This window comes from Oryx dammah, unplaced genomic scaffold (genome assembly GCF_014754425.2).
Source record: "Oryx dammah isolate SB20612 unplaced genomic scaffold, SCBI_Odam_1.1 HiC_scaffold_26, whole genome shotgun sequence".
NCBI lineage: Eukaryota > Metazoa > Chordata > Mammalia > Artiodactyla > Bovidae > Oryx > Oryx dammah.
Genome location: NW_024070210.1, coordinates 80,000,397 through 80,027,808, shown reverse-complemented (window position 1 = coordinate 80,027,808; position 27,412 = coordinate 80,000,397). Strand labels below are relative to the sequence as shown.

Below are 27,412 nucleotides of genomic sequence, written 5' to 3'. Positions count from 1 at the left end.
AGGGGTTTAAACTTAAGATGGGGTGGGGCCAGGAAGTCAGGGGGCGTGACCATGAAGGCCCAGCCAATTATAATGGTAAATAGTCCCTGGCTCCTCCTCCAGAGCGTCTAGGCAATAAACCTTGTTTTAGCTCGCTTCCCCTCTTTGGTCCAGGCTGGTTCCACCCTTCTCCGGGTAGCTCCCGATGCGGGGTTACTTTATTCCCATCAAAGTCCTCTCTATCCGCACCCCACTGAGGTAATCCCACTCAGCTGGGGACTCAACTCTGGCCAGCCTGAGCCCGTCAAGCCCCTCTGTCAGTCTTGAAGATAGAGCGCCCTTCAGGAGGAAGCCCCCTCTTCCATATCCTCTATCCCGTCTCCCTCCTACTACTTCTCCCACTCACTCTGATCCCTCTCTGACCCTTCCCCGCAGTCGAGCCTTCCTGGGGGAGCCACACCACTGAGCACACCCTTTCCCACTCTGCCACCCTTCTCATCCCTACCCCAACCCTGACTATATCCTTGGGCAGTCCTTTCCCTTCCCTCTAAGCCTCTCCCCTTCAAGAGACAGCCCCTGTTCAATCTCCGCCTGTTCCACTTGTCCTAGCCCCTCCCACGGGCAGCCCCTGGGCTTGTGACCAGTCAGCACCGCCTCTCCCACTCGCACAGGCTGAGAATGGCAGAGGGGCTCCCTACGGTTTGCTGCCTTCCAGGGGGAGGGGGAAAAGAAGGAAAGGGGCGGGGCTGAGGGGGGCGGGCCTGGACGTCTGGAGTGAAAGCGAAAGCCCAGGCGGCGAACTGGGGGACCGGAGATCTAGCAGCAACTGGAGCAGCATGGCCAAGCCTTGTGGGGTGCGCCTGAGCGGGGAAGCCCGCAAACAGGTAACGGGGGACCGGGAGTCCAGGAAGGGGCCGAGGAGCCCCTCTGAATGGAGGCCAGACTGGGTGCTCCGGGGGAACGAGGCCGCGCCAGAGAAATCTCTCAACCTCTCTAAGTGCTTTCACTTCTGCCCCGGGGGATTACAGATACCTGCTCTCTGGACTATCTGCACTGAGCATAGGTTTCCAGGGAAATCTGGCTTGTGGTGGGAAAGAACTGAGCCAAGTTGGAGGGCATCCCATTGAGGGTGGGATCTTACTCTGGGCAACCGAGACCCTTAACCGACATCCGGGTACTGCTCTCTGTGCAGGTGGATGTCTTCAGGCAAAATCTTTTCCAGGAGGTAAGTAAGTCTTCAGGATTCAAGCGATTTAACCCAGAATCTAAGGCCAATACTTAAGGGTTGCAACTTCTCAAACTGATCCCCAAACCCACCCTCACCACGTGCCCTACTTTACCAAACCTCCACTCAAGATAAGCTCTTAATTATTGATCTCTACTTTCACTTTGACCTCTCTTAAAACCGTCTTCAGTTCCGTCACTTCCTCTCCCCTCTTTTGGTGTGGAGGGAAAAGCCATGGCCCCAAAGTAGGAATGAATACCACAATTCTTGGTTCTGCTGCGTCCCAGCTTGGGCAAGTCCCTTCACTTTTCAGGGCTTCAGTTCCCTCATTTGTAAGTGTTAGAGTCAATGATTTCCAAGGGCCCTTCCAGTCCCACTTCTCAGACATCTCACTGAATGTCTTCTGTGATTCTGACCATTGCAATATAACCCACAGGCTGAGGAATTCCTCTACAGATTCTTGCCTCAGAAAATCATATACCTTAATCAGCTCTTGCAAGTAAGTAGTGTGAACTCCTCCTGCCCCATCCCATAGCCTCTCTCCTCTTCATCCACTTTCTCTGGCTAACAACTGCATTCTGAATGGAGAATACAGTTGTAAGTGGTAGACTGGGAACATTAGAATAACATGAAGCCTGAGCCTAGGTTCCGAGGCAGAGGGCTGGTGTGATGTGTGAAGGGAAGGCTGTGACTCAGGCCGAGGGGGAAGAGGCTGGGCAGCCCCTGACAGTGAGCTCTGTGCAGGAGGACTCCTTCAATGTGACTGACCTGAATTCTCTCCGGGCCCCACTGGACATCCCCATTCCAGACCCCCCACCCAAGGATGATGAGGTGAGGCACCCAGGGTGTAGGGCTCTGGCTATAAACGCAGTGTAAATGATGGCCCTCCAACCTCCATGACTTTTCTAAAGCTATTTTTCCCCCTTTTCCCTTAGATGGAAACAGATAAGCAGGAGAAGAAAGAAGGTAAGAGAGGAAGAGGTGGCTAGGGAAAGGGAAATGGCACATTGACTGTTGGATGAGAAAGGGTCTAAATCCCCTCTTTCTCACAGTCCCTAAGTGCGGCTTTCTCCCTGGGAATGAGAAGGTTCTGGCCTTGCTTGCCCTGGTTAAACCAGAAGTCTGGACTCTCAAAGAAAAATGCATTCTGGTAAGCCTGGGAACTGGGGGACATAGAGAAGACAAGCAAGGCCAGGCCCTAGATACTCAAGTCCTTCGTTCAGGAACTTATTCCCAAATTAGGAAGCTTCCTTCTGTGCCTTGTGTTTAGATACCTTTTGTTTATCACAATGGTGATCACATCCCCAAATCAGATGGTGCTGTATCCACCTCCATATGCAGCACAGGTGCTATGATACAGTGAGCTAGTTTAAGAACTTAGGCCCTAGAGGGAGACTGCCTTGGTTCAAATCCTGACTGTATCACTTACCTAACTGGTTGCTTTAAGTAAGTCACTTAGACATCCTGTGACTCAGTTTTTTCATCTGTTGAGTGGGTACAATAAGAATATTTACCTTGAAAGGTTGTTGTGAAGATTAAATGAGATATATCATACATAGCACAGTGCCTGGCATATAATAAGTACTCAGTTAAATGTAGGTTTATTAGGAAGTAGCAGTAATAAGAACAGAGAATGATTGAACAGTTGAATGATTCCTACATGATAACTTTTAATGTAGGTGATCACATGGATCCAGCACCTGATCCCCAAAATTGAGGATGGAAATGACTTTGGGGTGGCAATCCAGGTAAGAAAGGGTATGTGAGGATGCTGAGAGCAGGGAGAGACTTGGAGAGAAAGGGACAGGAGCTGGACATGAACTGGGAGGAGGTGGGAGATAGTGAGCGAAGGAGGGAGATGAAGTGTTTTCTTTGCCTCGCATCTCTTTTGTCATCACAGGAAAAGGTGTTGGAGAGGGTAAATGCAGTCAAGACCAAAGTGGAAGCCTTCCAGACAACTATTTCCAAGTGAGAACAGTTGGAGGGCTAGTATGGGGGCCTGCAGGGACATTTATTTGGGACTCCCAAAGCTGAGCATGCCCATTGGGATGAAGCAGGGCTTTGGGGAAGGTCTGAGGGAATCTCTCTCTCTCTCGAAATAGTCATTCCTATGGTTATTCCTCTTACTTCTGGCAGGTACTTCTCAGAGCGTGGGGATGCTGTGGCTAAGGCCTCTAAGGAGACCCATGTAGTGAGTACATAGTCTACCCGCCTTTTAGCTGAGGCTGGCTGGGGTGGGGGTGGGTGGGGAAGTGGGGATAGAGGTCCTCTTTGTCTTGTTTATGACCTTTCCAATGTGGAGTATATTAAGCCCAAGAAAACTGATTTGGGTTTCACAAACCTTGACCCCTTTTCTCTGATCCTGTGTGATCCCATTTCTTGGATGAGAAGGGGCTCATTCTTCAAGTTAGCTCTTCCTTATATAAGGAAACGAGACTAATATCCCACCCTCCTATGGGGCTGATTCAGCTTTGCTTCTCACATCCCAGATGGATTACCGGGCCCTGGTGCACGAACGAGATGAGGCAGTCTATGGGGAGCTCAGGGCCATGGTGCTGGACCTGAGGGCCTTCTATGTGAGTCTGGAGTAAGCCCTTAAGGGAGGTGGATGAGGGAGGCAGGGGAAAGGCCGAGAAACTGACTGTTGTCCTCTGGCCTTCTTCCAGGCTGAGCTTTACCATATTATCAGCAGCAACCTGGAGAAAATTGTCAACCCAAAGGGTGAAGAGAAGCCATCTATGTACTGAGCTCAGGATTAGAAGGGAAATAAATGACCTATGCTTTGTGTAGATAACCTCTGGTGTGTGTCTTTCATTCAAAAAACATGTACTGTCACCTCGGCTTCTCTTGTGGCTCAGATGGTAAAGAATCTGCCTGCAATGTAGGAGACCCAGGTTTGATCCCTGGATCAGGAAGATCCCCTGGAGAAGGAAATGGCAATCCACTCCAGTATTCTTACAGTAGCCTCAAGACTTCTCCATCCATACAGCACCGATGATAAAATATCTAGGTTAATGGTGAAAAGATTCTCCACAGTGAGAGACACCTAGAGAGGTTCACAGAGTTACATGGACAAGAGAAGAGGGAGGAGGGAGATAGAGGTGACCAGGAGAAGGGGGGGAATCAAAAGGGGCGAGAGCAGTCTAGCTAGTAATCAGTTCCCTATTTGCTTTCCACAGTCTGGAACACTCAGAAAGGTTCACGGAGTTACATAGAGAAAAGAGGAGGGAGGAAGGAGATAGAGGTGACCAGGAGAGCAGGGGGAGTCTAAAGGAGAGAGACCAATCTAGCCAGTAATCAGTTCCCTAAGTGTTCTCCACAACCTGGAACACCCAAAGAGATTGACAGAGTTAAGTAGAGAAGAGAAGGGGGAGGGAGGAGATTGAGGTGACCTGGGGGAGAAAAAGGAAAGTCAAAAGGGGAGAGAGCAATCAAGCCAGTAATCACACTCCTTAGTAAAAATGGGTACTGAAGATTGGATTCTTTTTTTTTTTTAAAGGCTTAAAATGTATTTTAATAAGTTCATGTTGCATTATTTCATTTCTCAGAAAAACTTCAAAGGTATTAGGGACAAATCAAACATGGTACACCAATAAAAGATGCACAGCATAACTACCTAAGATAGGCAAAGCTAAGAGCTACCGTCTGACATTCAGCATACAGCAACCCTGTTCTCAAGATTGTACTAGGCCTATCAAGAAAAGCTGTGAATGGCAACATCACAGACACAAAAGGGCCATTTTGGGGTTGTCCTTACCCAAGAAAAAGATGGAGGCAAGTTTAACACAAGATTTTTTAAAGATACACTAAATGAAAATCTCTAAGAGAAAATGTCTTCCTTGGGACATGAAAGGGTAATATATGGGACATAACAGAACCGTATGTATGTTGTCTGTGACCTCTGCGGACATGTGCCTGAATTCCCACCTGGGAGTGATTGGAACAGTGGGGCCAAGGTCATTGGGGGATGTTTGGTTTTTGTGGTATATGTGGCAGGATCTCTGGGGTAAGACAGTGCACTAAGTCGTGTCCAACTCTTGTGACCCCATGGACTGTAGCCTGCCAGGCTCCTCTGTCTACAGGATTCTCCAGGCAAGAATACTGGAGTGGGTTGCCATTTCCTTCTCCAAGATTGGATTCTTAAAGGTACAAAATTAATAACAATACCAAAAAGCAAAGATTAAAAATCTAGAGGTTAGACTCTCAAAAATACAATATTAAAAAAAAAATCACAAAAATTATAAAAAATGTATATATGAAATTTGCTTTAAAAATAGGGTCTTTTGTGCAAGCTAATAGGTTTTAAAAATGAAAATTAAAGGAGTAATAACTTAAAATTTTTAAAAATTAAAAAAATGATAATAGTAAAATATATCTAGGAATTTCTCTGGAGCTGTTGAGGGCAGTGTGGGGTCAGTTCCGTTTCAGATAGTTCCTTGTTCCAGCTTATACTTCTTCTCAAGGTCTATAGGTCCCTTCTGATGTAGTCAATGCTAACGACCAGGTTTTAATCTGTTGCACCTGTCACTTCCAAAGTGATTCCCTCTTCTTTATTTTGACTTCCTCTGTTTGCAAGTCTCTTCAGTGTCTGATTTCCACCCTGACGCAAGGGGGTGGTGGTGGACACTTTTTTAGGATTACTTGTTCAGGCGTGCTGTGGGGAGGGAGGAACACTGCAAACAAATATCACTGGCGTGTGTGGGGTGTGCTCGCAGTGTCTGGGCCACACCGGGTTTGCCCCCCACCCTCCACCCCCACCCCTCTCACAGCGTATGTGCTTTCTGGGTCTTCACTGCTCAGGATCCAGGTTGCTCTGCAGGGGAACTGTCTAAAGTGGGCCCTGGGTTGCATGCACTTCCCAGGTCTAAGCTGCTCAGGTTCAGGTTCTCAGGTACTCCACAAAGGCACAGTCTCGGTTGGGCCTGCAGGTCCGAGCAGCTCAGGCGACCAGGTGCTTGGCAAGCGCAACACTCCAGGATTCTTGCCTAGAGAATTAATTACATGGACAGAGGAGACTGGTGGGCTACAGTCCGTGGGGTCACAAACAGTTGGACAAGACTGAGCAATTACACTTTTATTTTCAGTGTCACCTGTGTCCAGACACTAAATCTGAATGATGTGGTAGGAAAGGGAGGGGTGCCAGGAAGACAAAGATGAATTAGAGATCCATCCTAGTCTTAGGAAGTCATTCTAAAGAACAGGGTGGGGGCTGTCACATGCCATGACAGCCATGAAGATAACCTGTATTTGGACTTCCGTAAGATCATTTCCATCTGGAGGTCTCTTGAATGTGTCCTGGCATTTGGGCAGAGCCCTTACAAGAATAATCAGGCTTTGGAAGGCTCTGCGGCTGAGGTCAGGGAATGAAGAAAGGTACAACCCTTGTCATCAGCTCAGGGCAAGCCCAGAGGGAGAATGAGGTTTTACTGCGAAAATTATGGGTAGATGGTTGGGCTTCTTCTCAAGGGTTGGGAGGGTAAAAAACACTTCCAAGGCATTAAGGCGAAGATAATTATACCACAGGACATTATGGGAAGGATAGGTCAATAAAATTCTTTTTGACCTTTACCTCCTCCTTTCTGCAATTACTTCCCCGAGGAAACCAAGGGCCAGATAACTTGAAGTGCGAAAGTAACACGGCTTAGTAAGTGGCAGAACCACCACTCTAGAATACAGACTCACTAATTTCATAGTAGGAACCATGCTGTCCGCTATGTACCCAAGTTCCAGACTCCACGGCTCCTGTAGACTCCCGACTTGGGTGCGGGCTCCACCCAGAGGGCTCAACAGGGCCTGTACGGACGGGAAGCAGAGGTAACAGATGCACCCATCTTGCAATCAAGATTCGAAGTGGGACAGCCTAGCCAATCAGCGCGCGGGCAACTCTCTAGTTTCCAGTCAAAGGCGGGGCAAGGTTGGATACTGCCGGTGATTGGGCAAAACGATACCCTCTAAGCCTATCAAAGAATACCATGTGGGCGTGACTCCAGAAGCAGCTCGTACACGGGGCCCGGGTTTTGCGTGTGGGAGGCTGCGCCGCTTGGGGGCGGGAGAGGCGGAGCTCGGTGTTGTAACATGCCGTTTCGGCCGCCTGCATTCCGGGCCAAGTAGGGGCCGGGCGCCGGGCTGAGGTCGGCCTGAGCTGACTGGCTGCCTTCGAGTCGAGTCAGCGTCACCGTCGAACCTAAGTGAGGGGGCACGGGGAAGGGCCTAGGAGGGCTCTGGGGCTCTGGAGGGGGCTTCGCGGACGCGAGCTGGGGCTCCGCTCGCCATGGGGGAGGTGGAGATCTCGGCCCGGGCCTACGTGAAGATGAGCCTGCACGCCGCCCGGTATCCGCACGCCGCTGTCAACGGGCTGTTGCTGGCGCCGGCGCCGCGGTCGGGAGAATGCCTGTGCCTCACCGACTGTGTGCCCCTGTTCCACAGCCACCTGGCCCTGTCTGTCATGCTGGAGGTCGCACTCAACCAGGTGCCGCCGCCGGACGCCCATTGACCACCGCGAAATCCCCTAACACCCCTAGCCCAAGCCCATCCCTGGTCTCTTGGCAGTAGTGCGCACCCACAGGGCGGGCGGCACGATTTAGTTACTGATGGCCCCTTTCCCATGGCAGGTGGATGTGTGGGGCGCGCAGGCCGGGCTGGTAGTGGCAGGGTACTACCATGCCAATGCAGCTTTGGACGACCAGAGGTGAGTGGGGTAGCCAGAGGCAGAAGGCTAAGGGTTATGGGGTGGGGGGTGTCAAGAGAACCTCTCGGTCATTCCTTCCATCTTCCCTTCATTCAAGGCTTAGGCACTGTAGAGCAGGCACTAGGCTGCGTACGCAGTGACTAAATATAAAGAAACGTATTTTTCTGAAGGAGCTAGGTGGGGGTGGGTAGGACAATATCAGTCTGACACCTGCTGTAACTGAGATGCCCCCCCCCGCCACCGCCGTCCCGCCCCAACAAGTGCTGAAATCACAAAGAAAGCTCAACTGGAAACTTTTATTTTTTAGAGGTTTCTTTTTATGTATACAGTTCACCATTTAACGACACAGGCTCGAACTACCTGGGGCCATAAACAGGCAAAAAATTTTCACTAAGTACTGCAGTACTACAGGACCCAAGGTTGGTTGAATTCCAATGTGGAATCCAGAATAGGGAAGGCCCACTGTAAAGTTATCTGCAGATTTTCAGCTGCTGAAGACTCTGTGCCCCTAACCCCATCATTGTTCAAGGGTCAACTATACATAGAAAAAGCTATCTAGTTATAATCAAGTATTCGGATCAAACTATACTGTTTTGTAATTTGATTTTCCCTCCTTAATAAATATCTGACATCTTTCCATCTCTACACTAATAGCTACCTTACCCTAATAGCTATATAGTACGAATATGGGCGTACCATAATTTATTTAATGCTTTATAGTAAACATTGAGGTTTCCATTTTTTTTGTTATTACAGACACTGTCCTATTAATACAGTAAATTCTTTATAAGTAGAATTTCTGGGCCAGCATATGTATAGTATACAATATAAGTTTGGATGGTTATGCCAAATTGCTCTACAAAAAGACCGTCGTAGATTTCCACTCTCACCAGCGGTGTCTGAGCACCTGTTTCCCACAGCACTCAAGCATCAGGCAGTCATGCATGAAGCATCAAGTAGGCTGGGTGCCCCCAGGCCAGATACAGAGAAAGGCCATCGCTGCATCCACGTCTTTGAGACCTGGGAGGCCCAGCTCAGATGGATGCAGTCTGCCCACAGTATGCTCCTCACACCTCTGATCTTCCTTCTACACAGCCCTGGGCCCCTGGCCTTGAAAATCGCTGGGCGGATTGCTGAATTCTTCCCTGATGCAGTACTTATTATGGTGAGGCTTGGTTTTCAGAATGGGGAGTTGGAAAGAGTAGGAAGGCGGAACCCTTGAAACCCTCACCAGCCCTTCCTTGTCCACACAGTTGGATAATCAGAAACTGGTACCCCAGCCTCACGTGCCCCCAGTTATCGTCCTGGAGAACCATGGTCTCCGCTGGGTCCCCAAGGACAAGAACTTGTGAGTGCCCCTCTCCTTCCATCTCTTCTTGGAAGCCCACAGCTCCTGAGCCTCCTCTGTTGTTGGTTCTGTCCCAAGGGTCCTTCTCTAGACCCTAACCTGGCCCCACTCCCTACTGAGTTTGACCGCCATGGGGGTTATTATTTCAGAGTGATGTGGAGGGACTGGGAAGAGTCACGGCAGATGGTGGGAGCATTACTAGAGGGCCGGGCCCACCAGCACCTTGTGGACTTTGACTGCCACCTTGACGACATCCGAGAGGATTGGACCAACCAGCAGCTCAACGCCCAGATCACCCAGTGGGTTGGTCCCACAAATGGAAATATCTGAGCCAGGGCCAGAGGGGAGGCTCAGGATCCAATAAAGAGACTTGGGCTGTTGGGCAATGGTATGACTATATTTATTGTGCCTGGGAGGCAAGGTGAGGGAGAAACCAACAGGCAGAAGGTGGGGAAAGTCTGGAGTCCCCTGTAAAAGTCAGAAGGTCTCTGCTGGAGCCATCACAGAATGAGAAGGTCTCAATAGATCATTCCCTTTGTTTCTCCCCTGGGCTTCTTGAGCTTCTCGAAGTTCTTCAGGATGATGTCATATAACACAGCCTATGGGGCCAGGGAGGAGAGAGTCAGCCACCAGCCCCCAGTGGCTCTGTACCCCATTTCTAGCCTTGTGGAGCGGTCGAACTTTGTAACCCTTCACCCCAGTCTGCAGGGTCAGGGAGTGAGTGGCTTGGGAAAGCTGCCTCAGCCCACACCCGACCCTCGCCTCCTCACGTAAGCATTGCGGATCTCCATGACCATCAGCCGGATATCTCGGTACTCTGCCTCATCCAGCTCGTGCACCAGTTGCCGATAATCACCCTGTGGGAGACTTGGATCAGGCCTGACTTCAATAGTGTCCTTCCTCCCTTGCACCCAGACTGAGACCTCACCTACCACGTGGGGCTGCTTGGCTGCTTTAGTTACAGCATCACCGCGCTCAGAGAAATACCTGTGGGAAGTAGAAGGGTATGGAGCAGGAGGAGGAGGGAGCAGAGGCCTGTCTCTGCCAGAGGCAGAGCAGTGGGCAATGACTCACTTGGAAATTTGAGTGTGGAAGCCTTCCAGCTTGGTGTGAAGGGCAGTCATCAGCTCAAACACCTTCTCCTGGGGAAAGAAAGCAGAAGGGAAAGTGGAAAGCAGCAAGGACTGGAGAGATAAGGTTGGCAGAGGAGTGGGGCAGTGCTCTCACCTGGACAGCCACTCCAAAATTATTCCCATCCTCAATCCGAGGTATTTGCAGCTGCAGCCAGGTGGTGACCTGGGAGGAGGGAATGGCAAAGAAGCCCCATCAGTCCCAAACCCAATTCCCAGCTTCCTGTCCTTTGTTTCCTTGCTCACAGTGAATGGGAGTGTGTCGGGTCTGTCCTGAATGCCATGGCCTGGAATTCTGGCTTTACTTGCTGTGCCCTCTCCTGCTAAGACCTGGCAGGTGCCATGCCCAACTGGTAGGGACAAAGGAGGACAAAGGGTTTGACCTGAAGTGTGTGGATGGAAGTGGGAGGGCTCACCAGGTTGAGCTTCTCAATGACATCCTTGATCTCAGGCTTTACGCGCTGCAGGAGGACCACAATCTTCTCATTGCAGCTCACTGGGCCACATGGAGGACCTAGGAGGTGGGCACTGGGTCAGTCACATGACTGGGACTGTGCCAGGCAAGGAAAATGCATCCTTAGGGAGGAGCTCCTGGGAAGTGTGACACAAGTCCCTTCCACCATAGTGATACCTTTGTCTTCATCTTCTCCTTTCTTCTTTTCATCCTTGTCTTCCTTCTGCAGGGAAAGGGAGGCTCTTGGGAGTCAGGCCTGAGGCTGATTTTTCCCCGGGTTGGGTCCCTCCTCCCAGGAATTCCCATCTTGCCTCCTGCTGTTTCCTTCGCTCCTCCTTCTCTTTCTCCTTGACTGGATCTGGCACTGGGATGTCCAGTGGGGCCTTCAGATTGCTCAGGTTGGCTTCATTGAGAGCTGGCTCCTGGTGCAGGGTGGGAGAAGGGCTGGAGGCAGGGGCGAGCTCTCACCTCACTCTCACAGCCCCTGAAGCTCTCCCTTTGGCCTCTACTCCCTGCCCAGCCCCAGTACCTTTAAAAATGCATCCAACTCAGAAATCTTCCTGGGAAAATAGCTCCCGAGCAGGTTCTCTGTCTGTGTGCAGGGTAACGGTAAGGGAGGATGGGGGTCAGAATCAAATTCCCTTCCTAAGCAGTAAAGGAAGGGCTGCCGCTGCCTCGCAAAGGAGGGCTGAGCAGCGGGGCTTGGGGAGGGGTGGGGTGATGACCACGCAGGTCTTACCTTAGTACATAGGTCTTCACGGAACACATCCACCTGTGGGACACAAGCAGCCCTTCAGACATTTGGCTTCATGGCCAGTTTATTCGAGAACCCTTAGGGTTGCATGGGGTCTGACTTGGGTGCGGTGGGATTTGGGGAATAACATTCCTGGAAGTGAAGGGCGAAGGGTTCAAGAGGGAACAGATCCCTCGGTGGGCAGTTGGAGGAGGGATTTAAGAGAGCTGCTGCGACTGGGGCAGGGTCGGAGTGCCCTGTGGAATGGGCGCGGGGCTTCCCATGGTGGCAGGGCAGGGCCCGAACCCCGTCTGTGTGTGGGCCCGGGCGCCGGGCCAGCAGATTTCCCCTTCACGCCAGGGCTCCGCTTCACCTCACCCCGCTGAACCTCGGCCGCCTCGCCTCTCCTCCCGCAGGCAGACCTGGCGGGGCTCCCCGGGCTCAGGTGCTCTGGGCACGGGGCCCATGAGTGTTCGGATGACTGACCCCTACTCGAGGGGCTGGGGGGCGGGTCACGGACTCCTTCAGTGTCTCGGAGGCACGCCTCCCTGATGGGCCCTTCCTAGAACCCGCAGCGCTCACCTTGGCTTGGGCTTCGGGCAGGACCCTGAGCGTGGCCATGGCCGGGGTAGGGGCCTAGCGCCGCACGCGGAGCGAGGAGTGGGCACCGGGAAGGGAAAGTGAAAGCAGCGCTCGCTCCCCGCACGGCCTTCCTGGGTAGTGGGAGTGGAGGTACTAGAGGAGGCGGGGACAGACCGGAGAGAGGCGAGGAGCTGAGTGCCGGGAGGCAGCCCAGCCGGGGCTCCCCCTAGAGTCGGAGAGGCGCCTTTCCGCCTCCCCGCATCCCCATCGCTGTCAGTCTTTCGATTCCCCGCCCACGACTCCGCCCACCTGCCCCACCCTCCCCGCCTTCCCTTTGACGCCCCGCCTCCCCGGCCACGAGGCCGGGGCCCGCCTCAGGACTCCCCGCCCCTCCCGCCCCCTGCCCCAGACCTCGGGCTCTCTTCCCAGCGCCGCCTGGGCCAGTGATTAGCCTTATCTGCCTCTCTTCTGGGTGGTGAAGCAAGATTTGGCCTCCCTTCCTTTGCCCTGCCAGCGTGGACCCCTGGCTCCACGGGCATCGTCTGGCCCACGCAGTGACGTTCAGACTCTGGCATCATCCCATCACAGGACCTGGTCAGCTCTCTTAAGACCCTTGTGGACTCCATTCCTCTGTAACCCACTCACCACGCAGCAGCAGGATTCCACCTTGCTCTTGCTTAAAACTGTCTCAACTTCCTGTTGACCTTAGAATCCAAAGGACTTTCCTGGTCCAAAAGGCCTATCTGGCACCTGTTTCCCTTCAACTTTGCTTTCCACTGTTTTCTCCCTCTTTTCAGTTATAAATACCTGGACTTTCCAGTTGTTTCTCAAACCTGCCAGCGTTGTTCATTCCTGCCTCAAGGGCTTTGCTCTTGCTAATCCCTTTGCCTGACACAACCTACCCTGCCTCAGGATGTCATTCTGTTCTCAGCTTAGATATCACTTCTTCAGAAAGAACTCTGCTTATAAAGTAACTACCTCCAAGTCTATTAGAAAGCAGCCTGTTTCAGTACCTTCACAGCACTATCTCTATGAAGTTAGTTTCTTTTTTGAGGATAGTGTGGTTTAGAGCAGGGGTTGGCAAACTTTTTCTGTCAAAGACCATATAGTAAATAATTTAGGCTTTGTATTACTTGTAGCAACTACTCAACTCTGCCATTGTAGCAGGAAACCAGCTATATACTTAAATAAATTAGTGTGGCTAGTTACCCTAAAATTTTATTTATGGACTGCTGCTGCTAAGTCGCTTCAGTTGTGTCCGACTCTGTGCGACCCCATAGATGGCAGCCCACCAGGCTCCCCCATCCCTGGGATTCTCCAGGCAAGAACACGGGAGTGGGTTGCCATTTCCTTCTCTAATGCATGAAAGTGAAAAGTGAAAGTGAAGTCACTCAGTCGTGTCTGACTCTTAGTGACTCCATGGACTGTAGCCTACCAGGCTTCTCCATCCATGGGATTTTCCAGGCAAGAGTACTGGAGTAGGGTGCCATATGGACAGTGGCATTTCAATTTCATGTAATTTTCACCTGTTATGAAATTTTTTTTTTCAACCATTAAAAAAAGTAAAATCATTTCTTAGCTCTCAGGCCATATAAACACTGGCCACAGGACTGTTGCTTGCTGATCTCTGTTTTAGAGCACAAACAACAGATCCATACTGCCTGGGTTAATAATTCTAGCTCCAATATTTACTAGTTGTGAAAAACTTACTTAGCTCTGCACTTTCATTTTCACAAATGTACAGTGGGAACACTCCTACCTCATGGTGTTGTTGTGAGGGCTAAATATGTGAATTTATATAAAGAATTTATAGATACGTAGAATGGTGCCTGATACAGAGTAAGCACAATAGTATTATTATTTATAATTTATCATCAGGCAGTAACCCACTGGCCCCCAAACAGCAAAAACTTTGTCTTTCTTATTCACATAGCAAAGAACTATGCTTGGCTCAATGAACATCTTTTAAGAAAATAAGCATGTATAGACCCTCTTTGGAAAGACAGGGTAGAAAGGGAGGCTGAGTAGGGTGCCCAGATAGAAAGGCCCCTGAGGATGGTGAGGGGGGGATTCAGTGCTGGAGGCAGGAAAAACAAATCAGCCAAGCTGGAGATGGAGCATCTATTTAGTGGGAATGCTGCCCATCCCTGAGGACACTATTACCTGCCCTGGCAGTGCCAGTCTTTGACATCAGAGCCCCAGATAGCTTGACGTCTGCAGAGACCAGGAGACTAAAAGGACAATAGGAGGGATAGGGGTCAAGCATAAGGACATTCAAGGTCAGTGACAGCAAGGAATGACTGGGGAACCCTGGCGACTATTATACTTTCTTCTTACCCTACCCACCCCTTACAGGTCCTGCCAACCCAGTGATGAACAGAGCCGGAGCTAGGTCTGATGTGACTTTATTCCTTTCAGTTATGCTTGTGGCTGGAGTGGGGCCGAGGGAAGAGCCCATGGCCCGGGCTCCCTGGAGACCAGGGCTGATGATACCAGCTGCCATAGGTGAGGTACCAGGCAAAGGTACCCACCGCAGCCCCCACCACCTTGTGAGTATACTGGTGGAAATAGATGACAGTGCAGAGCAGCAAGAAGTTCCAGAGGCCCAGCAGCAGCACGTTGAGCAGGAAGACAAGGCGCAGGGGTGCGCCGGCAGGCAGCCCATGGGCCAGATACTTGGCGAACACTGCTGCTTCCTCGGCCATGAGCAGGCAGCAGAAGGTGAGCAGGAAGGTGTGGGAGGAGACCGTGTAGCCCCGCCATTGGTGGCCGGCCGCTAGGCAGCTGCGGCGATCCGGCAGCTCGTGGAGCAGCAGGCCCTGGGGTAGAGGCTCGAAGCAGGAGCCGGTCAGGTCCTCGATGAGCAGGAAGGCCCGGCCGGCCCCCCGCCACACAGCTGCCCCCACCACCAGCCGGCTCAGGTGCCGGGCAGTCATTGCCACGCGCCGTGTAGCCAGGAAGACCACCAGCAGCACAAAACCACCCAGGAAGGTGCAGGTCCAGCCCCACGCCGAATTCACAAACTTTCTGTGGGCAGAAAAGAGGAAAGGCTATTGAGGCCCCTCAGCCCCATCACTCTGTGTGTTCCCAGCCTGGCTCTGTCTCCAGTCGCAATATCACCCCCTGTTGTTTTCTGTGCCCTCTAACCCCTTCTCCCACAGCCACTTGAACTTGGCCGTCTCCTTGGAGGTCCATTCAGCTTTCTAGGGTCCACATTTCCTCTTCGGCCCTGCTCCTGTACCCCCCGGCTCTGTTCCCCTCCCCCCTGACTTTCTCCTTAACCTCCTAGTCTATTTTTAGTGTCTCACACTGGCAGGAGGACAGAAACCTGGAGGGAGCCGGGATCCCTGAGCCCAGGCAGCCAGCGCCCCCAGCCTTGAGTGGACTCACATGTTGAAGAAGTTGCCGTGGCTGGCGAAGATGGTCCGAGGGTTGACGTGGAACTGCAGAAGGGGCCCGAAGATGACCACTGCTGCCAACCAGGCATGGTAGAGGCGCCGTAAGCAGGGGCTGCCCAGGAGGCGGGCAGCCTGTTCGCTTCCAAAGTACAGCAAGGCAGAGGCCACCCAGAGCAGCACCCTGACCAGGCCGCCCAGCAGGGCCCGGATCTGGGCCCCGGCCCCCCGCCCTGCCCCCACCACCGGCCCCCGCTCCATGTTCCCTCCCCTCCCCGCTAACCGCTTGCTCTGCTGAGCAGCTGAGGAGGGGCTGATGGGGCCCCCCCTGGACAAGGACAGGCAGTGACAGGTGTGGCAGACACAGGGCAGAGCCCTGTTGGCAGCTGGCAGGCGGGGGAGAGGGGCGGGGGGCAGTGAGGGGCCAGGGCTGAGGGTTGCCACGTCAGCAGGGTTCTCACTTTGGGTGTTTCCTGACAATGGCCTTGTTCCTTCCCTGTTAGTCTGTGTCCCTTGACTTTAGGTCCTATGTCTCTAGGTCAAACCATGTTCAGGTTTCAGGGCCACTCCTGTGGTTCAGGGCTGTTTTTGTCCACAGCTTGCTTGGGTCTGTATGTCCCTATTTGGTCAGCCAAAGTCACCCCGACCCCACACAGGTTGGCCTCTCAGAGTCCCAAAGATCAAGTTCACTCCCACATGATAGGGGGTGGAGGAGACCCTAGGAGGAAAATCCCCAGTCTGGAGTCTATCATATCCTTGGGGTTGTGCCCCTCAATTACCTTGGGGCTTGGCCACACATAGAATGTGGCCTCCAAGCCTGACCACTGAGGCTGGAGCCATAGGACGGTGAGCAACTTTCCGTTATTCATTCAGTAACTGTTTTGAGATCCCTATTTGTCTTCTCATTTCTCAAAATGAGATTTGAGAAATGGGATTTCAGGGGCTACCTTTGTGGAGGCTCATGAAGTAGTGAAAGGGATGAGCAAGAAAGGGAACCTGGGTTCTGGCCCAACTCTGTGACTTTGAGAAAATAAACTAACCCTCCTTGGTCCTCAGTGCCATCATCTGCAAACTGACCAAGATTCCATTTCCCATACCTCGACATAGCACGTGCTCAGGGGCACTATACCTGAGGACCTCCAGAAGCACTCACACATTTTTAAGCTGACACAGAGTTTTTCATTGTAATTTTAAATAGTTGCAAAGGACAAAATATCTAGTGTATTATATATACTTACTTTTCAAAAATAAAGCTATCTATATAACTCCTTCTCTGGTGGCTCAGGCGGTAAAGAATCTGCCTACAACAAAGGAGACCAGGGTTTGATCCCTGGGTCAGGAAGATCCCCTCAAGAAGGGAATGGCTACCCACTCAGTGTTCCTACCTGGAGAACCCCATGGACAGAGGAGCCTGGTGGGCTACAGTCCATGGGGTTGCAGAGAGTTGGACACAACCACTCGACTAACACTTTCACAAAACTAGTGTTTATATATCTCACCATTTTTCATTTTAAAAATGTGACAAGATCTTAAAAGAAATTATATTTCCATTCTATTCTCCCTACAGAATTTATCCTAATATGTTTTTATGCCTGAAAATCTTTCATTGATCATACATAAGTCTCTGCCCAAAAAAAAGAGTAGATGATTTGAAACAATTTTTACACATTTCCTGTGACCATAAGTTGAATTTTTTTCTTCTGTATTGAATTTCCATATAAATTAGTACAAATTTCAAAATTGTTAGTAACACAAAATATATTATTTGTACAACAAAACTTTCACAGAGTTTGATAATAATACAATAAGATTGTATTGGAAATGCATCTCTTAATGAGAACAGATGGCCCTTGGGGCCTTGATTAAATGAGGATTTGAGGACACTAATCATTTTAGTTGGCATCTCCTTCTAGCATCCTGGAGGTAAAACAGTTCTGGGTGAGATGGGTGGCATCTCTGGGTGTTAGGGGGTAGAGATAGGTATCATTTGTTAACTAAGCTTTGCAACAGGGAGTCCGTCCTGGGTGAAGAGGCAGAGGGGAGATGAAAGGAGCCAGTAGAGATCCATGTGATGGTTTCATGCAGGTGGGTCAACTGGAGGAAAGAGATCACCTGGAGGCCAAGCATCCGGACAATTTATTCCTTTAAAAGTGTTTTGCTGTTGAAGAGGTACACCTCTTAATCCCTTGCTGTGTCTCTAAGACCCCTTGGAGGTGTGCATTCTGGTTCCAGAACTGCCTTAGAGACAATGGGGAAGGTGAGGCCAAGCTGCTCCCCTATTGTCCACACCATGGGTCTGCCCTGAGGCATGGTGGCTGACCTCTGTATGCCTCCATTTCCTCACCTGGAAAAAAGGGTGCTGTGAGAATGGGTAAAGTCCTGAGTGTGAAGTGCCCAGATGGGGCCTGCCATTAGTGCCCACCAGGTGATCTCTGGCTCTGGGCTACTTCTTTTCATAGACTGGACCAGCTCCAGGGCAGAGCTGATGTGGTTGTTCTGGGTTCTCATCTAAAATGTGTTTACTTCCTATTATCTCAATTTCCATTTGCTGAGAAGTTTCTGAGGTCGGTGAGGGACTCCCTGTTGCAAAGCTCAGTTAACAAATGATTTTGGTATTCCCTTTCATCTTCAGGCATCAAAGCAGTGATTTCTCTAACAGAGAAGCATATCTGAAAGCTTTGTTGAAACCATTTTCTTAAAGTGAGAGGATAAAAGATTTGCAACAGGATAAAGAGAGAGACAGACGGATGCTGAGCCAGGTTCCCACAGAGTTTATTGAGGGAGCCAAAGCCAGTGATAGGACAAAGGAGTCCTACTTCAACATCCCTCCTTGAAGCTGCTGGCCTCTGGCATGATGGAACATTCTGGGAGGGGGAGGACCTGCCCTGTGTGGGGCCACACAGAGCCTCTCACACCATAGCCTGCCCACCCCAAAGACCCAGACGCATGAGAGAGAAGACATAATTCCCGCCGTGGGAGGGTGCTTATCCATCCCCCTCTCCCTGAGGGGCTAGAGCTCTAGCCATTAGGACCTCTAGAACAAAGGCCAGCACTCCTGGCCCTCTGACTGACCAGTCTAACTAATCCTCAATGTGAAGGCCTGGGCAATGGGCCTTGCTGATGGCACAGTTCAGACCTGGCCCCAGGCATCTACTCTAGGAGCTAACACTTAACATCCAAACATGATTAGAAACACTCAGGACAGTTCTCCTGCTGATCAGATAATGGCAGTCCTGCCAGACCCCGGCCAGAGACAGAGGTCCAAGATGATTGAGTGTGAGCATGTGAGAGGACCACACTACCCCAAGGGGAGGATCTCCCAGGGATCAGCTAGGGGCCCAAAGCCTGGGCTTCTGTTTCTCCCTAGCCAGTGCCAGTGAGTCCCCAAAGATCCCCCATAGGGGAGAAAAGAAGGAGAAGGTGGAGAGCTGGTGAAGAGGCTCACCCATGACTGGGCCTGGAGGTCAGATCTACTGGGGCGAGGAAAAGGCTGTAGAGGGGTGGGACATTGGGGCAGGGGTGCCGGGGTGCTCCTCCGACTCTGGCATGTCATCCTGGAAGTACTCAGCCTGGCGGTACTGCCACAGACGCAGATTCCCGTCCCACTGCAGGGTAGAAGGTGGCGAGCGGTCAGGGGACGCTGCCCTCACCCGGCCCCAGACACACACTGGCCACCCTCACTCTAGCATCCTCACCGAACTGCTGACGATCTTCTCCTCAAAGGGGTGCCAGCTGACGTCACGCACACAGGCCTTGTGGCTGGTCAGCTTCTTCACGATGTGGCCACTGAGGAGGTCATACACTGTCCGGGGAAGGCCAGAGTGGAGAAGGGCAGCCAGAAGACCTTCCAGCCATCCCTCATCTCTCCCTGCCTCTCAGGCAACCTCCCACCTTCCCAGAGGAACAAAGCCCACATCTGGGGATGCTGTTAGTTTCTTTTCCCTACCTCAGGTTGAGAGTATGATCTAGCAGAGCTTGGGTATCTCTGGCCCTTAGCTAAATGTTACAGGGTCAACAGTTAAGAAAATGAAATGTGGCTTTAAAGCAGCAATTTTTTTGAAAGCTCACAAGATATGGGAGACACCACAAAGGTGAACATGGGCCTGTCTCCATAGACTTGTAAACCTGCTGCTCCTCTTCTGGACTCGGGTGTGCCTTCCTCTCTCCCTGGATGGGCCTTCATCTCAGCACCTCCCTAGGTCTATCTTAGGCTCTGTCTTAGGCTCCATCCATCTGTGTCTGTGTTTCTTTTCATGCATTCCTCCTGCTTCAGTGGCTGTACATCTTTTATGACTTGCTGCTTTTTGTGTCATTCTTTCTGTCTCTGTTCCCTCCTACCTTTCATCTGTAATCCCTTCCCTGACTGATTAAAAAACAGAACCGTGTATATTTTTGGTGATCTAGTATATTTACTGACTAGAATTCTGTGTTCCTTTCTTAATTTAAAATGCTAATGAATAGAATGTTTTCTTTCTCTGTTTAAGCCGCCCCGCTTCAGGCTAAATGAAATTTCATTATAGTTCTCACTGGATTTTTTAAGGTGCTCACTGGTGGTTACAGGTAGAATGCCAGGGGAACATTCCTGCCCTTCCCGAGACCCCCTGGTCTGACCCAGTCCTTACCGACCACTTTGCCAGTGGAGCAGCCACTGTAGATGAACTGCTGGCCAGTGCTGTGGGTGGGGGAGAATCGGCAACGGATGAGGGTGTGCAGCACCCCGTGGCCCCGGTAGGTCATCAAGGAGCTGTCCCCTGGGAGCTTCAGCTTCCGCCAGGCTGGGGAGGGATGCAGGGCAAACCCGGGGTTAGGGAGTCCGGATTCTCCTGTATCACCAGTCCTCAGCAAACAATGATGCTCATAGACAGTCCTCTTTCCAATCCCCAACTGGTGTCTCTTTCCCCACCAAACAGTCAGCTGATATACGCCAGTATGGCTCTGCTGATTGTCAAGATGCTGCAGTACTTTTGTATCCATTGGATTGGAGTGAGTGATCCCCAGTTCCCACATTGGTAACCCCTGATTTTCCCACGGTTCAGCAAACAAAGAGTTAATGCCTGGCAAGGGGGAGTCAGGAGAGGGGTCCCAGCTTCATCTATCATGCCCATGCTGGGCCTTACCACAGGTTAAATATTTTAACTACCACTCCTGACTCTTCACTCTCCAGATCTCAGGTTCTACTTCTACTCTCACCTTTTTTGGGCACCTGCTGCCAGCGGTAGTCCCAGTTTTGCTGTGTGGCAGCCTGGCGAGAGGCTTCCATGCCTTCCCGGCTAGAAAAACGTCGGATATCCCAGAGCTTGATGGTCTGGTCTTTGGAGTTGGAGATGAGATATCGGGCATCACCCTGTGAATCCCAGGATGGATAAGGAGGATCAGAGCCCCCTCTCTCAGTTGAGGGGTATGAACGCAGGCTGCTCTTTGGTCTCCTCTCTCTTCACCCAGGTAGGCCTCAGGTCCCCAGCTAGCCACACACCCTGGCTAGGTTTCCCCTTCTTTGTCCAGCACACTGATGGCTCCTGTTCTACCTTGGATCAGATTATCTTCTACTTTTCTTGTATAGAAAGCCCTGCTCCTTGTGGAACAGTGCTGATCTTGCAAACCGTGGCTAAAGGAGGAGCTTGGAGAGTTGCCACCCCTGTTTGCTTTGATAGCACAACTCAGTCGCCTGGCTGTGCGGTCCTGCCTCTGCACCCACCTTACTGTCAATGAAAGTGATGCCATCCTGATGTCCGGCAAGCGCGCCCACAGGCTTGGGGTCATCTTCCCTCATGGTGCGTCGATCCCACACTTTGCAGATGGCATCGTCACCCCCGGAGAACAGGATTTGGGAGCTGACGTCAGCAAAGGCCACCGCATTCACATCATCCTCATGGGACTCAATCTAGGGCAGAAAGGGGCCAGGATGTTTACAACCTCTTTCTAGGTCTTCCAACAAGCCAAGGACCAGGAGGCGGGGGCTTGAAATCTCGGGAGCACTACCTGAAGGGTCCGCCGGTTCTGTTCTCGATCAAAGACGTACAGGCAGCCATCATTGGCCCTGAAGGGGAGGCGATAAAGAGGGCTTTGGAGCCAGGATCGAGAGGACCCATGCTACGTGTGCTCTGGAGACACTGTGTCTTGAAGTCCTGCTAAGGGGCAAGCCCTTGTATCTTCTTATACAGGAGGTGGGAGAAGAGTTAGCTGTGACCTCCCATCTTGTGCTGGAGAAATGGTGCTTGAGAAGTGAAGCCACACATAAATCTTGGCCCTGGAGAAGCCCTGGTTGTTCTCCACAGCTGCCTGGGTATGGGTATCTACTGTAGTCTCTGTAATGGTAGAGCCCGTTTCTGGGAGAATTTCTATCTCATTAAGTTCTGGAGGCATCCCCACAAACACTCACCCTCCTAGCACTTCTCGTCCATCTGAGGAGACAGCGATGGAGAATACAGCGAAGCGACGTTCATCTGGCCTGAAAAGAGACAAGGAGGAGCTGCATTAAGTGAACTTCCCTTTAGCCCGGTTAATCCACACAGAATGTGTCAAGGGCCGGGAGGCACACTGCTGAGGGGAAAAGAAATCCCGCCAGCACACATGCCAGAACGTGGGGCACCTCAGTGAGGAACCAAGAAGAATCCTGCAGCCATCTATTTATCCTGGTCCTCTGGCTGACAGGCTGGGTGGTTCCCTCCCAGAAGTCCACACAGAGAAACTTGCAACCAGTGTACTTTCTCCTCTAAGCAGGAGTTCCAGTTCAAGAGGTATGCTCCTAGAGAGCCCTTCTTGAGTAGTTTCTGATGAGCCTGACCAGTAACGGAAGCCAGTACCTTAGATCCAGGGCAGTGTGTGTGTCTCCCTCCCCGTAGATGTTGCAGATATGAACTAAGAGAAGCAAGAGAAACAAGAATCTTTCAGGGCTGAGGTAAGGAGGGTAGAGCCAGGGAAGAGATAGAACAAATGGGAAGGAAGTTGGACCTGGGGAGTAATTTGTCCAGGAAAAGGCATGGAGTCATGGCACGGAGGAGATGGGTGTTTGGAGACCTCAGGTCCCCAGCTGGAGAGACCATGGAGGTCTGGGGCACACTCACTGTAATCGGACCAGCTGGAGTAAAGGAAATGGTTCCCATCAGGGGTGAAGGCCACATCCAAGACGCTCCAGCCGACATCTCGGGCTTTGATGCTCTTGAATTTACGAAAGCGGCCATACCGGCAGTCATATAGTCGGATTGTCTGGTCTGTGTGAGTGGCAATCAGGCAGCATTAGAAAACAGCCTCCTGGAATCCTCCCTAGGTCAGACCTCTCTCACTCACCACTGATTTGTGGAATCTCCCCTTGATCATGGGACAAAACATATGTTCTAGCTAAGCATCCTTAAGCCAGGGTCTGAGCTCCCTGGATCTGGGGCTTTCTAGCATCAGTCAGAGGGAACATCTCTTGTTCTAAGGCAGCTGGTAGGACTAGGGTATGGTACCTTGACAGGCAGACATGAAGATTTGACCATCTTTGCTGTAGATGCCACAGAAAGCCTTCTGAGAGTAGGTATCAGTGAAGCCCAGATCGTTGGGCAAGAAGCTGGGGAAGCAGAAAGAAAGTGAGGGTAAGAGGAGCTCAGGATGGCTCCTGTCCCAGTTGGCAGCATCCTAACAGAGCTGGATGTGAGTACAGGGGCATTCTTCCCGGCTTTGGGTATAAGCCTTTGTCTTTGATTCATTCTATCATCCTCTCAATTGCTATACTTTTCCCCTTTGCTCATTCTCAAAGCCTCAACCCCACATAACCTAACTTTAATATCCTTGAGAATCCTTTAACACTCATCCTTTCAAAGTTTAAGAAAGTTTAGACTTATCTGGCCCTTGGAATCTCTCCACCAAGCCCCATACTCACTGAGACATCACTCGAGACCGTTCTCCAAGGGAGAAGCTTCCCTGGTGGCAGAGGCCCCGTTCTCTCTAAAGGAAGGGATTGGGGAATATTGCTAGTGGAAACAGAGGGCCACCTCAGCCACACCAAGCCCCCTCTTCCAAAAATATTGCTCTTGCTACAGGAACGAACCCAGCACACAGTAATATGTCCCACCAAATGCCCATTCAGGCTGGTTGAGAGTGCTCCAGCTCCAGCACTTGAGGCTTCCTTGGAAAGTTTACTTCCCTCTTCTCTGGGATTGTGGCTTCTGGCTGCACTAATAGTCCTGCTGCCAGACTGGCTGGATGAGGAGAGGCCTACCTGGTGCAGCATTTGAGGAAAGCTGAACTCCTGGGCTGCCCGCCTAAGCCCCAGCCGCCCTGTGGCCAATTCCACTTGTGTCTTGATCTCACTGCATTCCAGCTCCCGGGTGTCAGGGGTTGCATCCACTGTGAGCACCAAAGAGAAGCTTCATCCTAGGTCTTTTCCAGCTCCAGCAGATAGTTAGCAAGGCTGTGCTCAGCCTTCTCAATGTGGCTGAATATACTGGGGCTGCAAAGACTCCCTCATTCCCTGAATTATCTCATCTTTTTCTTGCAATTTTTGCCAAAATTAATTTTTTTAAAAAAGTTTTATAGTGGAAATCCTTTGATGTTAGGGTCTCTGTCTGTCTTTCCTCTTACCTGGTGGATTGTATCGGTCTCCAAGACGACCATCCCAGGCACTGTCATGCTCTTCCTCTGAGTCTGAGAGGGCCTGGATGAGCTGCAAATTTGCTGCACCTCCTCCCTGCACCAACCTCACCTGGCCTCTGTGGAGAGACCCCCCCGCCCACGTGATAAAGGGGAGGATCCCTTCCCCAGACCAACCAAATTCAGAGTCAATGGTTATGTAGTTCATAGACCACCTTGTCCTCAAACCCCTGTACTGTCCCCATGTTGAGGTGTGAGGCTGACTAGACTGTGGCTGTTATTTTGTCTCCTATAAGACACACCAGGAAGCTAATTTTCACTCTTACAAGAGGAGTAGAAAACCCCAGCATTGCATGGATGTTGGCTGATCTACTGAGTTGACTTCCCAGAGAGTTAGAAATTCTGAGAGCATTTCCTTCTGAGTCTCTGCCCAAGGAGTCTAGCATAGGACATGGTTTTCTGAAGCCAGTTGCATCCCCTTTCCAGGCAATTGCCGGCGGTCACTTCCCTCAAAGCATTCTTTCTTCAGGAACAGGATTAGAGTTAGGTTAATTTAAACTTGTTTTTCAAGTAAATCCATGTGGCCTCATATCATGTGTCAATGACTTCATTTAAATTCAACACCCACTTCCCCAACTCTTTTCTTCACCCCTCATAGCACTTCCTTCCCACCAGGACACCCCTCCCTCTTTTTTCTTTTACTTACTTGGAAAACAGGTTACATGTGTGTAGTCATAGCTAGACTCCCTTGAATAGTCCCCTCAACACAAGAGCAAATCATTCTGTTGACCCTGCCTAGGGGAGTGCTGCCAGTGTCCAGCAGAGAAGGCTGTTCTGCTCAAACAGAACAGCTATCCTGGGCTGATCCCATTTTCTATTCTCTGTAACTTCCCCGAAGGGAGCTGGTATCAAGGGACTGTGGTGGTGCCTGGTGGGGACACACCAAGGGGTAAGTTACCTGCGTAGGAGATAGGCCAGTACCTGGGCCAGATCCACATCTTCATCCTCCTCTTCCTCCTCCTCACTCCTACGCAGGCCAGCCCCTCTTCGGGGCAAGCCCTCGGAGGGGTCTCCGGACCCAGTTCCTGCGCTGCTACTGTTACGTGATCCCATCTTCTGGTCACAGCATCCTTAAGTCCTGTGTGGGGACTCCTCGGGTCACCTCCTTGGGTTTGGTGAAAGCAAAGCCTGCTCTAGAAACACCAGAGTTTCCTGAGATCGACAGTAGCTATCTCTAGGAGGGCGACCCTTCCTAGGTATTGAGATCCCTTCTCCTCAGCCTGTAACAACTCCCAAGGCTTCGGGAACACAAACCTTTCCCAATCCTGTGAAGCAAAATAAGCAGAGTGAAACCTAGGGCGTGACCCTAGCTCACTAGTGAAAATCCTTTGAACAGGAATTTTTCAGTTTTCCACCTCAAACTCACCTATCAAAGTCCCTGGGGTGGGGGTGGATTCCCAGGTAACCTCTCCGGCGAACCAATCAAAACCCCTCGCAGATGGAAAGTCGCCTCATTAGCTTACCCACCTAGCCAATCAGAAGCCTTAGAACTCAGAGACCCCCTCGACGCCCCCCTTACCGGCCAATTAGAGCACTCCCTTGCGAAAGCCGGTGGCAGCAACAACCAATGAGGTTAAAAATCGGCCTAACATCCCCCCCTTTCCTTGCCTCACGCCCACGTGGTGTTCCGGGGGTGTGTACGCTAAGCGGGGGCAGGCAGGGAGGAAGCCGAGAAGCACCTCCCACATAGTTTGCGGTTACCCGCCACGCGCGAGACCACCCACCAGCGAGAAGCAGTCGCAGGACCAGCAGCGGCGCGAGGCCTTGTTTACACGGACTGCCGCCGCAGCGTCGGCTAACCGCTTCTCCGTCACGCGCCGCCTTCGTCACGCATCTCCCCGCTCCGCGACCGGCGGATTACGGACGTCACGCGACAGCCCTGACGGCCCAGCCCTCTTGGCCAGCTTACTGGACAGCTGAGCGCGGTGATTGACAGACGGGCGGGAGAAAGTGCGCGAGGGGTTTGAGGGGAGGAGAAAGCGCGCGACCCAGTAGGGGCGACTGCTCCTTGTGGGAGGAGTATGTAGGGAACCGGCTGCTTCCTGAATATGAGACCGCGGAACTAGACTAGATGGGCGAGGGGCGGGGCTTACAAAAGACGTTGGCGCGCTTCCGTGAGGGGTCTTAGCAAGGGATACAATTTGCTGTCGGTCCCTTGGGTTAGTTTGGCTTCGCACTTTTCAGACGACCTCTAAGGACCTACTCTTTCCTTCCCTTTTCCCCTTTCGGGTCTATCGTCTCTCTCTTCGCCGACTGCAGCTACTGCCGTCCCTGCCCTAAGGGGTGCCCGGCGCCTTTGGGACGTGTTCACGTCATAGGCCCTCACACCCTCCCTTCCGGACTTAGCTTCCGGAAGCCTTGTTCTTGTAGGGTTTGCCGTTTCTAGACCTCCTGTTAGCAGCTTTGGCAACTTTTTAGGTGACCCCTGTCGGTCTTTGCTGACGTTCCCTAACACAGACGCGGGTCTCCTTTGGCCTTTACTTTTTGTCTGTTCCCCTCAGCCGCCCCCTGGGCCCTCTGGGATTTCCTTAGACCTTCTGTGCTTTGGATGCCTCTCCGCCCCAGGCCGGTCCTGGCTCGCGGCGCCTCCTACCCCCTCCTCCGGGTTTATGAGTAACTCGGCTAAGTCCAAGGCCGCGACTTGTGTACTTTGGGATCCTTGCCCTTGCTGGGGTTGGGTGTGTGTGTCTGTGGGGGGCAGTGTTGATTGTCCGTGCCGGGCGCGGGCGCGTACATCCGGGGTCTGAGGTGCACCTCAACAACCCCAGACAGCACTCTCTTAGAAGTGTCATCTGTCCCCCTCCCGGTGCCGCCTCAGGGCAGGTAGGGGAGTGGGGACCCTTAGTTTCCCTGGGCTCATTCTCCCTGGGAGGGCGAAGGTGTGGTTAGTCCTTTGGGCGATGCCTCCTGGTTTCTAGGTCGCCAGATCGGTGCTTATCACCTGATCACCAGGGCCGGCTTCTTGGGCCCACACTTGGTTTAATATTCTGCTGTCACCCTTTGAAATGCTTAAACATTTTTTTGAGCAAGTGCCCCACAATTTTCTCTTGCTCTGGGATCTACTAATTAAGTAGCCTGTTCTGCCAGTCAGCCATCTCCTCTTGCCAGGTTACTTACTATCTGCCCTGTAGTGTTTATTGTCTCAATAAATATTATATATATATTTATAAATAAATTCTAAAATAATATAAGCGAAAGGGTTACTATCCTCTGTGACCCCATGGACTGTAGCCTGCCAGGCTCCTCT

The 27,412-nt window shown here is 51.6% G+C and overlaps 5 protein-coding genes across 15 annotated transcripts; 2 read left to right on the top strand and 3 right to left on the bottom strand.

The window, feature by feature from the left end:
- The first annotated feature begins 151 nt into the window (after positions 1 to 151).
- On the top strand, positions 152 to 3,998 carry PSME2 (proteasome activator subunit 2). Its single transcript, XM_040227318.1, has 11 exons — positions 152 to 863; positions 1,172 to 1,204; positions 1,641 to 1,703; positions 1,949 to 2,035; positions 2,140 to 2,170; positions 2,257 to 2,354; positions 2,884 to 2,952; positions 3,105 to 3,172; positions 3,341 to 3,395; positions 3,694 to 3,780; positions 3,871 to 3,998. The coding sequence occupies exons 1-11, from the start codon at positions 816 to 818 to the stop codon at positions 3,949 to 3,951; spliced, it is 720 nt and encodes a 239-aa protein (XP_040083252.1). The 5' UTR covers positions 152 to 815; the 3' UTR covers positions 3,952 to 3,998.
- A 3,175-nt stretch (positions 3,999 to 7,173) lies between these two features.
- Positions 7,174 to 9,626, top strand: EMC9 (ER membrane protein complex subunit 9). Of its 2 annotated transcripts, XM_040227320.1 has the most exons (5): positions 7,174 to 7,673; positions 7,816 to 7,892; positions 8,988 to 9,057; positions 9,146 to 9,240; positions 9,390 to 9,626. In XM_040227320.1, the coding sequence occupies exons 1-5, from the start codon at positions 7,476 to 7,478 to the stop codon at positions 9,568 to 9,570; spliced, it is 621 nt and encodes a 206-aa protein (XP_040083254.1). In that variant the 5' UTR covers positions 7,174 to 7,475; the 3' UTR covers positions 9,571 to 9,626. The 2 variants fall into 2 exon arrangements, with proteins under 2 accessions (XP_040083254.1, XP_040083253.1); XM_040227319.1 differs by lacking the exons at positions 7,174 to 7,673; positions 7,816 to 7,892 and having other exon boundaries at positions 8,416 to 9,057.
- Positions 9,619 to 13,306, bottom strand: PSME1 (proteasome activator subunit 1). Of its 2 annotated transcripts, XM_040227317.1 has the most exons (11): positions 12,140 to 13,306; positions 11,564 to 11,596; positions 11,354 to 11,416; positions 11,136 to 11,246; positions 11,002 to 11,047; positions 10,787 to 10,884; positions 10,468 to 10,536; positions 10,315 to 10,382; positions 10,173 to 10,227; positions 10,011 to 10,097; positions 9,619 to 9,839 (listed from the first exon to the last, which is right to left on the bottom strand). In XM_040227317.1, exons 1-11 carry the CDS (start codon positions 12,176 to 12,178, stop codon positions 9,759 to 9,761), a joined length of 750 nt encoding a protein of 249 aa, XP_040083251.1. In that variant the 5' UTR covers positions 12,179 to 13,306; the 3' UTR covers positions 9,619 to 9,758. The 2 variants fall into 2 exon arrangements, with proteins under 2 accessions (XP_040083251.1, XP_040083250.1); XM_040227316.1 differs by having other exon boundaries at positions 9,625 to 9,839; positions 10,011 to 10,227.
- A 1,222-nt stretch (positions 13,307 to 14,528) lies between these two features.
- FITM1 (fat storage inducing transmembrane protein 1) lies at positions 14,529 to 17,740 on the bottom strand. The gene is made up of 2 exons (XM_040227315.1): positions 15,530 to 17,740; positions 14,529 to 15,166 (listed from the first exon to the last, which is right to left on the bottom strand). The coding sequence occupies exons 1-2, from the start codon at positions 15,793 to 15,795 to the stop codon at positions 14,554 to 14,556; spliced, it is 879 nt and encodes a 292-aa protein (XP_040083249.1). The 5' UTR covers positions 15,796 to 17,740; the 3' UTR covers positions 14,529 to 14,553.
- On the bottom strand, positions 17,275 to 26,193 carry DCAF11 (DDB1 and CUL4 associated factor 11). Of its 9 annotated transcripts, none has more exons than XM_040227308.1 (15): positions 25,064 to 25,632; positions 24,097 to 24,224; positions 23,735 to 23,862; positions 23,396 to 23,460; positions 22,983 to 23,083; positions 22,599 to 22,745; positions 22,338 to 22,392; positions 21,914 to 21,982; positions 21,514 to 21,571; positions 21,230 to 21,415; positions 20,725 to 20,878; positions 20,157 to 20,309; positions 19,230 to 19,336; positions 18,980 to 19,139; positions 17,275 to 17,878 (listed from the first exon to the last, which is right to left on the bottom strand). In XM_040227308.1, the coding sequence occupies exons 1-14, from the start codon at positions 25,216 to 25,218 to the stop codon at positions 19,005 to 19,007; spliced, it is 1,641 nt and encodes a 546-aa protein (XP_040083242.1). In that variant the 5' UTR covers positions 25,219 to 25,632; the 3' UTR covers positions 17,275 to 17,878; positions 18,980 to 19,004. The 9 variants fall into 9 exon arrangements, with proteins under 9 accessions (XP_040083242.1, XP_040083236.1, XP_040083238.1 ...); XM_040227302.1 differs by lacking the exon at positions 17,275 to 17,878 and adding an exon at positions 25,890 to 26,193 and having other exon boundaries at positions 18,283 to 19,139; positions 25,064 to 25,298; XM_040227304.1 differs by lacking the exon at positions 17,275 to 17,878 and adding an exon at positions 25,890 to 26,178 and having other exon boundaries at positions 18,283 to 19,139; positions 25,064 to 25,430.
- Positions 26,194 to 27,412: the final 1,219 nt, after the last annotated feature.